This window comes from Setaria viridis, chromosome 9 (genome assembly GCF_005286985.2).
Source record: "Setaria viridis chromosome 9, Setaria_viridis_v4.0, whole genome shotgun sequence".
NCBI lineage: Eukaryota > Viridiplantae > Streptophyta > Magnoliopsida > Poales > Poaceae > Setaria > Setaria viridis.
In genome coordinates, this window is record NC_048271.2 from 48,715,644 (window position 1) to 48,733,301 (window position 17,658).

The following is a 17,658-nucleotide window of genomic DNA, read 5'->3' on the forward strand; positions in this document are numbered from 1 at the left end:
ATTATTCACTGACCACATGGGAGGTAGATATATACAATGCATGGCATAAGCTAGAGCCAGAATAGGAGCTTAAAGTAGTTTTGGTAATAATCAGCATGATACTGTGCAAATGCACCACAGGCAACTAGAAACCAAACTAAAAGAAACAAATTAATAAAAGAAACATTGCACATAAATTAATAAAACAAAACATCCAAGTCACTATCATACAAAGAATTAACTGATTACAACATCTGAACAAGCTATAACCATGCCTCATCAGGTCAATTGCAGCATTCTAAGAATGCAAAATCAAAGCAATACTTGTGTGCTTTATGTACCATATGGGAATCAGATATATAAATACATAACATAAATCAGATTAGGAGTCGAAAAAAGTTTCTAACAAAATATTCAGCATGATACTGTGCAAAATCTCAAAGACAGCTATGCACCACACAGACAACTGCACATATAACAAAAATAAAATTGAGTTACCAAAAAGGATTTGCACAAAAAAATTGTAAAATTCATGAACAGGTTCTAATGGAACTATCCGGACTAGTTTTGTTATGCATCTCTGCTTCGCCAGATGGCATTAGTCAGATGGACTTTAAAATCATGTGACGATTCAGAAAGTTGGATGCAAAATTACTACATCAAGGCACACCAAATCACAGTCAGCAATCAGCAGATATGGGACATGCTTGTTAGATATGCAAGTATTGCTCTTATTTGGTGGTTCACCACCGAGTTTTTATCCAATCATCACTTAGCTCATCAGACAATAAGCACACTCTCCATTGCAAGTTGCAACTAGGAAGATGGAGCAGCAGAGCCGGATGCCTCGGCAGGAGCTGCCTCATCATCCTTGTGCTTCACCATGCCCGAGTCGACCAGGATCGGGACCTCCGCCGCGAGCCACGGCGCGAGGCCGAGGCACAGCGCGTGCGCAATCCCGAACCTCGGGCAGTTCTTGGCCCACAGCGGCTTGAAGTGCACGGTGAGGCAGATCTTCCCTCCCCTGTACATCTGCGCCCACGAGCACAGCCATCCATCAGAACGCAAGTCGAGAATCCTTGCCCAAATCCAACAAATTAAGCAAGCATACAGGCAGTATCACAGTAATCAGTTCGTAAATCAGGTACCTTGTGGGTCTTGCCGTCGAGGGTGGGGAGCTCGATCTCGGGGGCGACCTGGGGGTAGGCAACGGGGATGTCGAACTGGAGGGGGAACTCGTAGCGGCGGAGGTTGTGGACGTACCAGCAGGTTCCCTCCCAGCGGGTGCCCTCCGGGTTGGCGGCGGCGATGCGGAACCAGTCGTTGTCCTTGGCCTTGTTCACCGACGTGTAGGCGATCAGCGCGCGGTACTCCTCCTTCAGCCGCTGCCGCCACGCCTCGCCGTCCCGCGGACCCGCCCGCGTCGTCAGCAGCGGGATCTCTCCCACCGTGCTCTTCGTCCCCTTATCCCAACCCTCCATCGATTCGGCGGTGCTGTCCGGCGGCGACGCGGCGGAGAAGAGAAAGAAGATGCGCTGCGTGTGTGTGACGCGTGAGAGGCCGAGGCTTTTGGGGTAGTGCGGGCAAACCAGCCGGGACCAGGGCTGCTCAGATGGGCCGGCCCAAATCTCCGACTCGGACACGCGATGCAAACCGCCTCCGACTCGGCCACGGTCCACGACGAGTCCACGACTATATTTTTCATCGCACTGGGTGGGGCACGGCACCGCCCGCCGCTCGCCCACGGCCCACGCCACGCGCTTCCGGCTTCCCCAGACGCGCATTTTGCCCGGATCGCTCGCTTCCGCCGCCGCCGCCGCGATGGAGAAGGAGAAGAAGCTCTCGTTCTCCATCTCCTCGAAGCAGCGGCCGCCCAAGCCTCCCTCGCGCCCCGCGGCAGCCGCCGCGGACGACGATGACGCTGTCCCCCGCTCCGCGTCCGCGCCGGCCCAGCAGTTCGTCACAGAGTTCGACCCATCCCAAACCCTAGCCTCCTCCGGCGCGCCGCGCGCCGTCATCGCGCCGCTCCCCAACTCCGGCAACTTCCTCACCCACCGCCCCCGCAAGCCATCCTCGCTTCCCACCCCCGAGGAGGAGGCCGCCCTCGCAGCGGAATCCGGCGGCGGCGGGCCCTCGTTCGTCCTCGACACCTCCAACGCCCCCGACGACCCGTCATCCAATATCCCCTACGGCCTCACCCTCCGCAACGGTGCCACCGAGGCCGCCGCTGTCAAGGAACCGGAGAAGGCGCTGCCACCGCCACCGCCTCCAGCTCCTCCGGCCGCCGCTGATGCTGCGCCGGCCGGGGACCTCATGTTGCGGCGGTACAAGGAGGACATGGCTAGCCTTCCAGATCACCGTGGCATTGACGAGTTCAACGAGATTCCCGTGGAGGGATTCGGCGCGGCGCTCCTGGCTGGATATGGCTGGAAAGAGGGTAAGGGTATTGGTAGGAACAATAAGACTGGGGATACCAAGGTTGTTGAATACGACCGCCGTGCTGGCACGCAGGGGTTAGGGTATAACCCCTCTGAGGCTGATCCTAGGAAGACCCGCTCTGGCGATTGGATTGTTGGCGAGAAGAAGGCATCAGAGAATGGGAGTGCCAAGAAGAGAGATAGAGACAGTAGAGATAGGATGGATGAGAGGGATTCAAGTGCCCGGAAGAAGAGATCAGGTGAGCAAAGGTCTGAGAGGGAGGCCCATGGAAAGGAGAGGAGTGCCCGGGAGAGCCGAGAAGGCACAAGTAACGGCACTGATTCTCGTAGCAAGGTCCGGTGGTTACAGAGCCATATCAGGGTTCGTGTTGTTAGCGAAAAGTTGAGCAAGAGGCTGTACTTGATGAAGGGTAAGGTTGTCGATGTAGTGGGACCAACAACATGTGATGTTATGATGGATGATGGATCTGAACTGGTGCAAGGGGTGGAGCAGGATATGCTTGAAACAGTACTTCCTCGGACGAACGGTCGAGTGCTTGTGCTCTATGGGAAGCACAAGGGAATGTATGGGCACCTGGTGGAGAAGAATTCCGAAGAGGAGATTGGATTGGTGGAAGATGCAGATACAAAAGATATAGTACGTGTTAGATATGACCAGATGGCAGAATATACTGGAGATCCGGAGCTGCTTGGCTACTGATTAATTTATTTTTAGCGGATATTTGCTTACTCGGAGCTATTCCATTGTGTTAGGTAATGTCTGTTCCCTATTATGACCAACAGTTGTTGCTTTGATGCAAAATCTTGAAGGAACAGGTGGTTTTGTATGCGTTTACTTGTATATGTATTTCGTACTTATTTGTCAGTCCTCGGTGCTAATCCATGATTTGGGAGGTGACCTCTTGTACTAGTTGGGGCTCTTTGAATAAATGATGGAATGTCTCTGAATGTCAAAGTCTGGTATTTCTTAGTTAACAATGAACAAAGCTGTTAGTTTTGTGTTCTAGTAGGTTCTATGTGGACTTATGTTATTTCTTTCTCTATTTCTCGCTTCCATCGATGATCTTTTGGAATTGCTGTCAGGTTGAAGAGGGCCTTCTCTGAATCTGTTCGGATTCTTGGTCATCTTGTTTTTCTTAATTTCACTTGTCGTCATACTCAAGAGGGAAATTTCTTGTTGTTATGTGAAGGTTTTTAGACTGATCAATTTGGCTTCCACCTAGATTTTTTTAATTATATTCACGTCAGGGATTTTGTTGGCTATGTCTAGAACTTGTGTGAATTTTATAGTATAGTCTAATGTGTATCATTGTGTGACCTGGAATTTTCTTTATTGTGAATGATTGTGTGATTATTCTATGTAAGAGTTGTTTTTAGACTATGCATAGGGAGGCAGACATACTCATACAGATATAAGTTTAGAATACGTGGACTGTGCCTACATCCTATAAAAGGGAGAGAAAAAACTATAATGGTTGGTACTCCAACTAATGTAAAAACTGAATGGTCCGGGGAGCTGTTTGTAAGGAGAAGAAACAGTTTTATTGATAAACCCTGTAGTGCCCTTAGAACTTTTAGATGCTTTATGCATAGGTATGGTTTATTTTGTTCTATGAACAAACTGTACAAGAAAATTGTCATGTTCCTAGCTTTTCAGTTTTCCAGCATGAGAGAGGCTTGGGATAAGCCGCTCCTAATGGCACAGGTATGCTGCCATGGCTATCAAATACTCCCTCTGTCCCAAAAAGAGTGTCATTCTAGCTTTGTCCTCAGTCAAACTTTGTTTGGCAAAGTTTATATAGAAGAATATCAACATTTATTACACCACATAGGTACACTATGAAAATATATTCCATGAATATTGGGAAGTATTGGTATTTTTTGTATAAACTTGGTCAGGATTAAAATGGTTCGTCTTAGGACAAAGCTAGAATGACACTTATTTTGGGACAGGGAGTAGAAATCATTCGGTGCCTTGCATCCTTGCATGGTATATCATCTTGCAACGTTAGTTTGGAACTTCCATTGTTGGCTTTCTGGTAGCCCATGGCATATACAGATATTAGCTTTGCACAGAACATTTCTTGGGTCCTCCAATTGGCATCCAATGCCCACCTTGGCTTGCGTTGTTTGTGATGGCACTGTTAGGACAATTAGCAGTAACCAGTGAGTATTTATCAGTAGCTTGGTTGGAGTCATACCTCTGATATAGCCTCTACAATTATTTTGCAAAGTGATGGGTGTAAATTATTGCAAACACAGCAATCATCCGACATATCTATTTCAACTGGTGTTGTTGTGCCTATTATCATATAATATTAACCATGACATTTGTAGCTCATGTGCCTTGGCCATTAGCTTTTTTCAGATTCTAAGACTATTAACCTTATTATGCTTACTTTCACCTTTTACCATCTGTGGTGGATTTACTTCTAATTAATAATGCTTGTCTGTTTTTCCTCCTTTCCCTATTTAAAATTGAAGTCATGTATATGTTGATCACCTTTCAATTATTAGACTGCAAATCTAGAAAAGTGTTATTTGGGTATGTGCCATTTTCTTTGACTTAATACGTGATTTCTCTTCACTCACTGACTACTGCACCTTAACATTTGACAGCTATTACAACTCAGTAACCCCTTTGCTGGAGCAGAGAATGCCTGTCAAACTGTCTTTTGATCCCTGCAATGTAAGATTATTGACCAAAATTTCAAACAAACAGCAGAAGCTTTCTTTATGCATTAGAGATGACTTATTTTTTACTTGCTACATATGACATGATCTTCAGGGTTCAAGATCTATGGGTATGAGAATGTGTTTTGTGGGCATAATTCAAAATCGCTGAGGCTCTATTAAATTTTCATTTCATACATTTTTCACTTTCCATATTGGAGATTTAATATTCTTAAGCCAACATCAAAGATTCTCAAGACACAAATTGTTCTTTGATTATTGTATTAGTGAAAATAATCTGGAACTGTAAGCTAACTACTTTATGCTAGTTGCTCGCTAAATCTCCATGTTTGGTTTGTTTCTGAAAGTATATGCTTTTTCCTTTCCACCTATCTTTTTGTTCTTCCTATGGAATATGTGCTAAATCTGCATGTCTGGTTTCTTTCTGAAAGTATGCTTGTTTCTTTCCACCTATCTTTTTGTTCTTCCTATGGAATATGTGCTAAATCTGTATGTTTGGTTTCTTTCTGAAAGTATGCTTGTTTCTTTCCACCTATCTTTTTGTTCTTCCTATGGAATATGTACAGTTGATGCTCCTATCATGCCTGCAGCTTAAGGTGAAAGGCGAAAAGGGATGCATCTCTATAACTGAATTCAAACAACAATACCACATCGTATGTAAACTCTCTATATCATGTTTTCATTCTATGTTTTTTTTTTTACAAAAGATACCTTATGATATCTTCTGTACGATTTTTTTTTGTATTAAGGAAAAGGAAACTTGGACAGGAAAGACCCTTACTATCAAATCTGAGCCTCGTATTCTCTATGGCAACTATGGCTACTCTGTTTGGTATTCTGTGTTTATTGACTTATTGAAGTGGATTGTATTTGTATGTGAAATGTGTTTGTCTGCTTTGCACATTGAAATTCAAGTCTATGTTCCTCCAGATTTTTCCTCCTAACTAGTTCTTTGGCGCCTTTGCTATCTCTCATTTTAGACAGATCCAGTTTCATACTAGCTTGTGCATGAACAATGCAGATCTCCATTGCAGTTCTAGCTATACCTATGTGGCTATGTACATGTATGATAGACACATCGAAGGTCTGAAATTTTATCCATGGGAGCCTGCTTTTTTTGCAAGGGATACGACTTTACAAATGTTTTCCTATTATCTTATTGCAGATGTTGACTATTTATAATCGGTTGTTCATGAGTCTTGTACTGTACGTTGGTTTGTGTGCTGCAACGCAAGGTTTGTTAGTTGTAGCTATGGCAGAAATCCATTAAACCTGATCGCAAATTTGGATGCTATTCGTAAACGTAAGATTAAATCTAATGGGATTGCAAATTGAATGAAACCTGATTTCAGTCGCTCTAGACCAGTCTATATTCAAGGCGTCGTCCGGCACGAAAGCTCTCCGTTGTCCCGGGGCACCGGACGGAGGTCGGAGGAGTGGATGGACGGTAGGAAATACTGTCCACCCCCTGGGCCTGTCCAGAACGCTGGATTGGGCTTGTACGGCCCATATCGGCGCGGATACGTGCAAGCTAGCGCACCGCCAGCCAGCTCCGACGGCCCATTTTATGTAGCCAAGCTGTGGCTGACGGGACGTACGTTCCTCTCTGGCTGGGCCGGCTTCGCTGCTCAAGCTAGCGCGGTACTCCACCACATTGCATTTCAATTTTTTGCTCCGTCCACCCGAGAAGAGAGAATCGTTTGTTAAGAGTCCTGAGTCGGCACTCGTCATGCGTTGAGAATGAGGGACGGATGTCAACTTCAATTATACCTGGCGCCCCCGCATAATTCCTACGGTTGCGAGCTAATCATGTGTTGTGGTCTGAGGGCAAGCTCATAATGTTGGTGGTCGGTTAGTAGCTGCCAATTAATCCCGACCTTTTTCAAACTGTTCCCTTTTTTGTTGTTGCGAAATGACCCGAATGCAATCAGGTTGTTATTGACAGAAGGAAACAAGCAACAGAAAAGAAGTAGGGCCATCTAACACCGCTACCTTTTAATCACCTTTTTTGTGCAATGATTCTACAAGTTTAGTACTGATAATAATCCCTAGAAGCGGCTGAAATTTACATCATCTCAGGCCTAAACTTGTTTGCAGCAACATGCACAAATCGTTCACCAAAGTCATTGATCCAAGCATGGGACATCCAAGGGCAAAGCTATGCGATTCGAGTAAACTACTCGCAGCGAACCGGAACACCCACGCAGCCAGCACGTCCCGGTGTTGTTCCGCGCAAAGACAGGGCCCGATATGTTTATAGCAAGTTGGGCGCAGTCCCATGAGAAATGATTAGGTGAATGTCAAATTGGGGGGGAATCTCTCGTCTCGGATCGCAATGCCTCCCCGAGCTCCCTCATGGCGCGGATTATTGGCAGCAGCGGCATTTGCTTGCGGGTAGCATGCAGCACATCCTTCCCAGAGGCCAGAGGGAGAGGTGGCCATCTGCTTGTTATCATAATGATGCTCTCTGAATTATTAGTGGCTCGTGGTGCTCCCTCGTGCTTAACGGTACAGAATTCGTTAGCCGGTTCATTAATTAACTTAGTTCCTCTTCTTCTGATCAGCTGCTGTGGACGGCCGGCTCTCTAAATTCTTGTGATCAGCTCTGCGGAACACAGCAGTATTCTATGCCATGATGGAATATAATACAGCTAGAGCATGGAAGTTCATGTGGCAAACCATGCCAGAGAAGAGAACCCAAAGACCCATTTTCTCCATAAATATACATGTAACTTACTTTCAGTTGTTGATCCCACTCACAGCAAGTTATTGGGCATTCTCTTAATGGTTGTTTGGATACGAGGTGCTAAACTTTAGCAGGTCACATCAGATGTTTGGATGCTAATTAGGAGAACTAAATATGAACTGATTACAAAACTAATTGCACAGATGGAGTCTAATTCGCGAGATGAATCTATTAAGGCTAATTAATCTATCATTAGCAAATGGTTTTTGTAGCATCACATTGTCAAATCATAGACTAATTAGGCTTAATAAATTCATCTCGCGAATTAGACTCCATTTGTGCAATTAGTTTTATAATTAGACAATGTTTAATACTCCTAATTAGTATCAAACATCTGATGTAACAGGTGCTAAAGTTTAGTAGGGGTATCCAAACATCCCTTAATGGTTTCTGAGGCGCCAACTGGCTTATTGACAGTTGTAAAATTGGTTCGTGACGGCGAGAAGTTTAGGTTATCAGTCAATGACGTACCGAAGCATCAGGGTCGAGATGAAGGTATAAAGCCCTGCATTGGGCCAAAAGGTGAAGGGAATGTGCTGCTGGCAAAGACGACATTCGGGGGTTCATGAAGAAAAGGGCCCCGGGAACGAACAACGAAGGAAGCAGCAGGTACAAGAGAGGTAAAAGGGAGCAGGTCCATTTTGTGCCGTTTCTGTTGTTAAACGGAGCGCACGTCACGCGCGGTGCCCTTTTCCTTCCACCGGAATAAAGCACGGTGTGCCGGCGCTCCCTCCTTTAGTTTCCTCTTTGTTCGTCCGTCCGGCCCAGATCATGCATGGAAGAACCAGCCGGCGCCGCGCGCGTGCCCGGCGCCGGCGTGCTACTGAGATCTGCTAGCTTGGCCGGCCCTGGCCGTACCCCGGATCGCCGGCACCGTCACGTTCGCACGCATCTCCTCGCCACGGCCAAGCAACACACCCGCTCATGGATCACGCGCGCGCCTGCAGCTGCAAGCCTCGATCGCCCGTCGAAGCAGAGACGACATGACGAAGCATCTACTGGCCAGCGAGAGGAAGGAATAAGTATAAATCGAGATTGAGATTCCACACTAATTCACGAGAGGAGAGAATTGAGAGCCTTTTTTATTCGCTCGATGCTGCAGTCCTGCAGCGAAAAGAAAAGGAAATGTATAATTTTCAGGCAACGAGGAGCTAGCGCGCCGTGGGGGTGGCTTGAGGAGGGAGGGCTCGGCATGTGACGCGTCGCCGGCCGTGTCTCGTGCCGATGGATCCAGTGTCCGAAGCTGCTGCTGCTGCTAGCCGGCGGTTCGATTATTGCGTCGTGGGGCACAGCATCCGACTCCATGTCCATGGTGTGCTGTGTGCATGCACCGGGATTTCGACAGACTAAATCTGGGCCTGCGGTGCTCGTATTTTTAAGAGATCGATGAGTATAAATATCCGAACTGTACTCGTGACGAGCGGTTTAAATCTGTTACCGCGACGAGCTGCTAATGCCGATAAGTTTTTCAAGTACACCTACGTACGTTCAGATTCCAACTTCGCCTAGCTCGTTTATGCTCCCGCGGAACCCGATGTTCTTTGGACGTGTTCAACTGTCGTCTGACGCCTGGTAATTGTCAAATCCCCAACACCTTAGCCATAGCTAAGGGGTGTTTGGATCCCGAGAGTCCCTGTCACATCGAATATTTACAGTAGCCATAGCTAAGGGATCTTTAGTCCGGACTTAAATTCCTATACACTAATTAGAAATATTAAATATAGATTAATTACAAAATCAATTGCATAGACGGAGGCTAATTTGCAAGACGGATCTATTAAGCCTAATTAGTTCGTGATTTGACAAATATGATGCTACAGTAAACATGTGCTAATCATAAATTAATTAGGCTTAATAAATTCGTATCGTGAATTAGCCTCTAATTAATTTTATAATTAACTCCTGTTTAGTTCTCCTAATTAGTCTTCAAAGATTCGATGTGACATGAACTAGATTTAGCTTAATGATCCAAACATCCTAAGTCCTGCTAGGATGGCGCGCGCATCATTCCCCAACGATTGTTGAGTTTGGCCGGACCCTCTCGAGCTCAGATTCCCTCGTCGCATACTCGCATCATACCATCGTCGTCAAACACTGAAGCCATCTGGTACACACATCCGCTCACTGACTCTCACGCACGCATGAATTTGAGGCCGCGCGTGCTCAGCTCAGGGGCTCAGGCGACTGAAAAGAGCCGCGAGGCAAAGACAAAGGCAGACGCAGATGACACTCGATAGATACAGGGCGTCGCGTTGCAGGCATTCCGTCGCATAGAAGTGGGCGAAAGGGAAAGTGCTACGCAAGCAAAGGCGGCGGCAGCAGAATTCCCCTCTCTTTTCGGCCTTTTCTCCTCTCTGCCGCATGCTTCGGTTCCGTTGGCGTCCTCTCATTCCTCGCCCGGCAGGGCACTTTTCGCAAGTTTTATTCGCATCGCATCCCGCGTCGTCTCGCGAACTTCGGCGTCGATCCATCATTTCTTGGCAAGCACTGTGCCGATGCCGCCGGGACCTCCCGGCCGGCGGCCGGCGATTCCCGGCGACGTGTGCGCGTCCACAGCTCCGTGCCCGGCCCTCGCTACAGCTACAGGCCTACAGCACTCGCTGGAGCAGATCGCGTCGCAGCGCCAGGAACCGATCGAAAAAGGGTTGCGGCGTGAGCTGCAGAGAAATGGCTCCGTGCCTGCTCCCAGGATGGCCCTGGCACATGTTGGGATGTTATGGATGCACAGGACCCCCCCCCCCCCCCCCCCCCCCCCCCCCCCCCCCCGCGCGCCCACTGCATTCATGCACGGGACGTTGCCGTGGCCCCAATGATTGGGCGAGCCAGCCAGTGAGCCAGATGGATGCACATCGCGTGGCGGGAGATGGCAACGGCTCAGATCGAGGAATTGAAGTGTGTGTGTGCGCGCTTCGAATTGAATTTGTAGCTTTCTGGTGAATTGAATTTGTAGCTTTCTGGTGCTAGTGGGCCGTCCCTCCATACCGATCGATCCGTCGAGGCGGGCGCGAACTAATCGACAACGCCCCCCCCCCCCCCCCCCCCCCCCCCCCCCCCCCCCCCCCGTTTTCATTTCCTTCTAGCTTGTATACTAGCAATCTGCTATAGCTCCGAATCATGAAAGGCTGAAACCAAACTACTGCGCAGATTTGTGTAAAAAAAAAAGCATTACAGTGCTGGGAATTCAGATATTGTTTCATCCAGTAACATCATTACGGCCATCTGTTCGAAAACATTTGCACCATTACACAGGGGTTGGGGAGTTCAGGACATAAGATGGCTGCAAGGGGGGCCTTGATGCCACACGTTCCGTAACTTTACGGATTACTCGGGAAGAACTTGATGAGTCAATCAGTCAATCCTCGGAGCTGAATCTCACTTTAGTATCCAGTTCCCACATCGGCACGAATAGCATGAAAGAAGTTAAAACTTTTTTACTACTAAACAAGGGATGAAGTTTCTCCACGTCTGAGCATGGACCAAACCTTGTCAGCTGATCAACTCAGTGACATGCATCGCCTCGCTCTTTGTACAACTCGATCAGACCCATGATCCACACCACTCTATACATTCACTAGAGTAACAAAAGTAATAACCTAAATAAACGACGCTAAACCGAACCCAGGACCCCAAAATCACACCAAAATTAAGCCGGGGAGGAAGACCCATCAGACTATCATTTTACTTTGTTCATCGTCGTCGTCTTGGTCTTGCTGCTGGGTCGGTTCTCCTGGCTCCAACTCATGAGCTTGCGGAAGACCCCCTGCCTCTCCTCGCAATTCGACCTCCTCCCGTTGAAGCTGCTGCTCTTCCGCTTCTTGCTGCTGCAGTTGCTGCCCATGCTGCTCCAGCTCCCGAGCTTCGCCGCCTTCCTGTCCCCGCCGGCGGGGGACGCGGCGGCCTCCTTGTCCGGCACCACGGGGGGCGCCACGCACCGTATCAGCGCCCAGTCCACGCCGGCGAAGAACGGGTGCCGCTTGATCTCGGCAGCGCCGCGCGCGGCGCCCATACGGCGGCGCGGATCCCGCTCGAGGAGCCGCCCGACGAGGTCCCGGAGCTGGGCCGCGTCGGCCTCGCCGTCAAGCTGCGGGTAGGTGACCTGCTTGGAGAGGATGTTCTTGAGGGTGACCTCCTTGGTGTGGCCCTTGAAGGGCGTGCGACCGTAGACGAGCTCGTAGAGGAACACGCCGAAGGCCCACCAGTCGACGCCGTTGCCGTGGCCGCTCCCGCTCACGAGCTCTGGCGCGAGGTACTCGTGCGTGCCCACGCAGTCCTTGGAGCTCGCCGACGTCGGCTCGGCCACGAACTCAAACCGCTCCTTGGCGTCGATCTCCACCTCGTCACCGTCGTCGCCGCTGCCGCCATTGGCGCCAGAGAAGCACGACGGCAGCAGTATGCTCTTCCTGCGGCGGCTCTGCTTCCGCACCTGGCGGCGCCGGACGGCGGGCTCCACGGACGCCGGGAGCGCGAGGTCGAAGTCGGAGAGCACGACGTGGCCGTCGCCCCGGAGGAGGATGTTCTCCGGCTTGAGGTCGCGGTACACGAAGCCGAGCGCGTGGAGGTACTCGAGCGCGAGCAGCACCTCGGCGGCGTAGAACCTCGCCGCGGCGACGGGCAGACGGCCGCCAGGGCGGCGCCGGAGCACCGCATGGAGGTCGCCCCCGGAGCAGTAGTCCATGAGGAAGCACGCGTAGCGGCCGGCGTCGAGGCGCGCGTAGAGGGTTGGCACGAAGGGGTGGTCGAGCGAGGAGAGGACGCGCGACTCGGCGAGGACGTGGGAGACCCTGGACGGGTCGTCGTCGCGGAGGTCGACGACCTTGAGCGCGAAGAGCGGGGACGCCGGCGGGGAGCTCTTGAGGCGGCATAGGAAGACGCGGGCGAGGTGGCCGTGGCCGAGCTCGCGGACGAGATGGAGGTGCGCGAGGCGGAGCACGCCGTCGGGCGTGGCGGCGCGGGCGGCGGCGAGGTGCGCCCAGTGCGGGGACGCGGCGGAGGAGTGCGGGCGCGGGGAGAGCGAGGTGGAGGAGGAGAAGGAGGGCAGCGACAGCGAGCTCCGCGCGCTGAAGGTGGTGGCGGTGGTGAAGGAGGAGGTGGAGGCGGAGGCCGTGGAGGTGAAGGAGAGGTCCAGCGCGCCGGCGCCCGCGTCCGCCAGCGCCGGCGGGAAGTGCGGGGAGAGGGCGGCGTCGGAGGAGAGCGGAGAGAAGGGCGCGGGGTCGTGAGCCGCGTCCATTGGCGGCGGCGCTTCCATGTGCATGGCGAGTGAGACGGGTTGGAGGAGATGGAATGGGTGCGAGTCGAGTCTGTGTGAGCGCGGGGGGGTCGGGTGCTTATAAAGGCCTGCGTCGGTGAGATCGACGGGGGCGAGCACCCAGCAGCGTGGGCCGTGCCGCCGGGGGTCGTCGGGTCCCGAACGGTCTCCCGTGTCCGTCAGGGTGTTTTACTGCTCTACCGGGGAGTGGACGGACACGAGATGCTCGGTCAAACTGTTGGACGGACGAGATTGCCATGGTGTTTTATTCTGCCGACGAATAACCGTATGTCCGTATGTGTAAAAGTAAAATCTCGGTTCAGAGAACTGCTCTCTCTCTCTCTCTCTTCCCGGCAGATGCTTGTTCTCAGGTTGCGATTTTCAAACTATGCTGGTCTAAAAGTTCGATGACATTGCTTTAAAAGTGTGTTTGATGATACGTGCGGTATCCACGTAACTGAGTTACCACGGGTCGGCAAAAGCACGTTCTCTTTTTCTCATGTTGCCGATGAGCCGATCGAACCAGGTTCCCCGAAGAGATCGACCGGCACATCACAGACATTTTGACCGTTGAACCACGCAGCAGCATTCTAAGATTACCTGTTAGGCTGTTACCCTCACAGTCCTCGTATTCGACCACAGTTCCGCCACGAGCAAATTACGTAAAGCCGTTGGCGCAAAATCTAGATCTCAGGCTTCTGCGTTGAACAACACGAAGAATTTGGAAGATCTTCTTAACTCCGGTGTGGCTTCAAACGGCTCGCGAGTAGTGTAAAGCGTGCCAATCAATTTGACCTAAAAATTGACAAGGTAAATATTAAATTCCTGAGCCGGTCGGTGGCGAAGCCTGGGTAGGCGTTTTTGATAAAAACCATGACAGATAGATATTTAATGTAAGCATGCGGTACAAATGAATAAAACACTAATGGCATGTGATATCAGCTATGTCAGCCGACGGGGTAAGATAAAGCATTGTAACACCACAGCCATAAAAGGGAGCCCTCGTTAACCACGCGCTTATCGGATAAGCTAACAGATCTAGCCAATGTATTAATAAATGTATTGAACTCAGACAAGATAACACGAATGAGAGGGCATTGGCATCATTCTACTAACTTAAAAGATTAGAACATAGCAACAAGGATCAGCCGATGCTGAAAGCTAGATACATTAACAAATCTTAATTAATATCTTGATAAGTGTATTGAACATAGATAACGCAACACGAATGAGAGAGCATTAACCTCGATCTGTCAACGTAAAAGACTAGAACACAATCATCAAAGACCTCTTACCTACCGCTTGCAAGTCTATAAGGTAACAAAGTTTAACCAATGTCTTAACCGTGTAATTAAACTTAGACAAGGTAACACGGTGAGAGGGCATTAACGTCGACCCGTTAATCTTAACAAATAGGCTCGCAGCAACAAGGCCTCACATACGCCCCTATCGGCTCAATGATGTCATCATACTTTCGTGAGATACGAATAAGATCCGACCGAAGCATCGGCTCTCAATGGTAGCACGCTGACATCAGAGACATGACGGTTAGCAATATGAGGGGCAGGGGTAAAGATCTATCGGACCTAACATATATAAACCAGCGAAAGCATGCAGAGTCTACCAGCCGATACGATCTGATAACTGTGAACATTTAAACGAGGCAAGGGAGCCGATGAAGACAACCTAATCAGATCTAAGTTGTTTGATAACGTGAACAACGTCGAAAACAAGCAGAATATTAGACAAAACCTAGAAAGTTCTACTTGCGATCTAAGATAACTCGATAACTAGCCACACAACAATATCAGAATATGAGACTTAACTCAGAAGGTTTTGATAGAGATCGTAATGACCGGGTGACGGTACTTACAAGCTTGCCCGAGGTCAAAGCCATGCAGCCTTGCGTGCTAGAAGAAACTCGACGAATCTACTCTACTCCTACTCTTAAGGTTTTGTCGGCGTGGCGCCGAAATGTTGTATTGATTGATTAATTTTTTACAAGGCCCTGTCGCAAGCTAAAATTCTAGTCGCTTACTACATGACTATTACACCTATTTCTAAAAACTATTAAAGATAAATATTCACACTTTCTCTTATTTGGTGGAGTTGATTTCGCCTTGGACTGAGCCCACCTGATCTTCTTATCAGCTTCTGAAACCCTAGTTAACTGCGACTGGTCTTGGTCAACGTGGCACCAACTTCCAGCTCTTTCTCTTTATCTTTCTTCTATCACCTGTCAGAACTTTAAACCGGCGTCTACAAACCCTTCCCCACTGTTCCAAGATCACCTCAGCTCGACCGTCCGATCTACACACTGCACCCAATCCGTCCAACTGCCGGTGATGGGAGGTCGTGCGATGCACAGTTGAGCACTGCCTAGCTACCTCCCTAGCTCCACCAAAGCTTTCAAGATAAGATCCTGAAGTCCTGGCGACGGTTTGTTCCCGCGGCGCGGCCGATCCGCATCAACTGTTCGTTATTAGCTGCTACTGAACTGAACAAGCGAACATGATGACGCGACGGCGATCGATCGGTGATCTGACTCGCGCGCGTATATATGTAGCTTTCTTTTCCTACGAGCTGGAATGAATGAAGTTTTATTTGGTTGACAGATCGAGATCGGTCGCGCGCATGATTGATTTTGACGTGCATGTTCGCGCGCATATTCAGTTCGTGATCGCACGGGCCGCGCGGGGGCCCGTGCATGAGAGCGGCATCGGCGTCGACATGATCGGCCACCTAAGCTGTAGCTGCTAGACTGCTAGCTCGATCCGCCTTTCGAGGTTTCCAGGAGTGGGGTTGACGTCCGAAAGGGTTGAAGCTTCCGAGCACCGCCGAATTGAGATCCTATCCGATACATGTAGCGTTGGTTTTTAATAAATCTCAAGTCTGCATTTCAGGTCAGTCCCCATCAGTAGCCTCTTCAACACAAAATCTGCATTTTCCGCTGACACGCGACCATGTTCGACATATTTTTGTTCCTGTCGTGAAATCTGTTCACACAGGTTAAGTCATCGATTTAGCATGAGTGATTGTTTTTTTATTTAGTTTAGAAATTAATGACGCTATTCTTTTTAGTATAGGCGATGTCTCCTTTTAATGGCGATACACTTATAGTAACTTCGTCAATCTCAGAATATCATCCATTGGTTGCTCAAGCTCCTCACAGAAGTGTGATGTACACATATTTCATAAGTGTCATGTTCATATAATCATATGTGAGCATCGTCGTACTATATTTCAAAAGATGTACAACAGCCGTTTGGGACACATGAATTTTACTGGAGAAGAGTGCGTTTACATGCTCCACTACGGAACCTGGGTTAGGATGACTCCAAGCGCCGGTGGTGTGGCAGCAGACTAAACTCCACCATGTGTTGCAGGTCTGGTGCAAATGAAACACCCCTAGCTTGTTAAACTGAGCAATGACTGTTAGTACCTGTTCCAAAATACGGCCTACGCATTTGTCTATGGAGATACATATACATAAGCATCTGGTATCATTAGCACTCGATCTACTCAGCATGCAGCAAACCGGCAGGTTTTGTCGTCTGCAATGGTAATGCCCTCGTACGTGTGCCACACTCTGCGAGAAATATATAATGCGCTCGACACGTATCGTTCCTAACTTCTCCCGTCCGAGCCTGAGGTCAACTTCCAGTACGTGGAATATATACGATGCACCGAGTTAGGTTAGGCGGCAGTGGCGCAGTCAGGATTTTGAATTTTGGTATTCATTGTGAAACTTTTTGTTCAATACAATATAGAACATCAAAAGTGTCGGCACAAAAATGATGAAAACTCACTGGATCCTCGTAGAAACTCCTTTTAGAATGAAAAATCTACTAGTATTCTTGTTTTTATACATGTATTAGTGCTACATGATACATGTATCAAAATAATTATGTAAAATCATGGGTATTCATGTGAGTACGCCACTGTTAGGTGGCATGTATATGGCTCGTCCGCTCGGTCGTCGTTCACTGTGGCTTAATTAGGTGCCGAGAACAACAATTCTTTTTTTCAGAGAAAGAAGGAGCTAAATGCGCCCAACATATGCCAGGCTTGAGGAATATAAGTAGGTAAAAAAAAGCCCCAATTCCCGGTCGTAATTCTAGTGCTGAATGATGCCCCCGGCCCGTCTACCAAACACGACACCTTTCGAATTGGCTGATGGATGAACTTGCTCGCTTGTCGTCCTCTCCCTCTCACTAACCTATTAGCTAGCTGTTACATCTGCCTCTAGCTGCTTTAAGCCCAGGACTAATTAAACAACTCGTCGATCGAACGCAAATCGTGCCACACCAGAGCTCATCCAACCTACCAATCCAATTACGTCTTCTTAAGATAATCTTGTGGTGAGTACCAGTGAACGGGGAGTACCTAACATTTACCTCCCGGTTAAGGTTATGTTCGAAACGTGAAAAATTCAGAGGAAACAAATCTAGTTCTGATCCCGTAACAACTAAGAACTAACAGAAATTCCTCCCAAGTTGCAAATAAACAGGGCCTCAATTCAGCCGTCCACGCTCGGACATGCATGCGTTGATGCC

General features: G+C 49.0%; 3 protein-coding genes across 4 annotated transcripts; 1 reads left to right on the plus strand and 2 right to left on the minus strand.

The window, feature by feature from the left end:
• Window positions 1-694: 694 nt before the first annotated feature.
• LOC117837584 (ubiquitin-fold modifier-conjugating enzyme 1) lies at window positions 695-1,538 on the minus strand. Its single transcript, XM_034717289.2, has 2 exons — window positions 1,128-1,538; window positions 695-1,011 (listed from the first exon to the last, which is right to left on the minus strand). Exons 1-2 carry the CDS (start codon window positions 1,458-1,460, stop codon window positions 796-798), a joined length of 549 nt encoding a protein of 182 aa, XP_034573180.2. The 5' UTR covers window positions 1,461-1,538; the 3' UTR covers window positions 695-795.
• A 172-nt stretch (window positions 1,539-1,710) lies between these two features.
• Window positions 1,711-6,040, plus strand: LOC117835772 (protein MOS2). 2 transcript variants are annotated; one of them, XM_072290586.1, is made up of 4 exons: window positions 1,711-3,170; window positions 5,037-5,106; window positions 5,702-5,764; window positions 5,861-6,040. In XM_072290586.1, exon 1 carries the CDS (start codon window positions 1,801-1,803, stop codon window positions 3,115-3,117), a length of 1,317 nt encoding a protein of 438 aa, XP_072146687.1. In that variant the 5' UTR covers window positions 1,711-1,800; the 3' UTR covers window positions 3,118-3,170; window positions 5,037-5,106; window positions 5,702-5,764; window positions 5,861-6,040. The 2 variants fall into 2 exon arrangements, with proteins under 2 accessions (XP_072146687.1, XP_034570985.2); XM_034715094.2 differs by lacking the exons at window positions 5,702-5,764; window positions 5,861-6,040 and adding an exon at window positions 5,206-5,280.
• Window positions 6,041-11,268: 5,228 nt separating this feature from the next.
• Window positions 11,269-13,213, minus strand: LOC117836575 (serine/threonine-protein kinase WAG1). Its single transcript, XM_034716032.2, has one exon. It carries the CDS (start codon window positions 13,106-13,108, stop codon window positions 11,531-11,533), a length of 1,578 nt encoding a protein of 525 aa, XP_034571923.1. The 5' UTR covers window positions 13,109-13,213; the 3' UTR covers window positions 11,269-11,530.
• Between the last annotated feature and the right edge of the window lie 4,445 nt (window positions 13,214-17,658).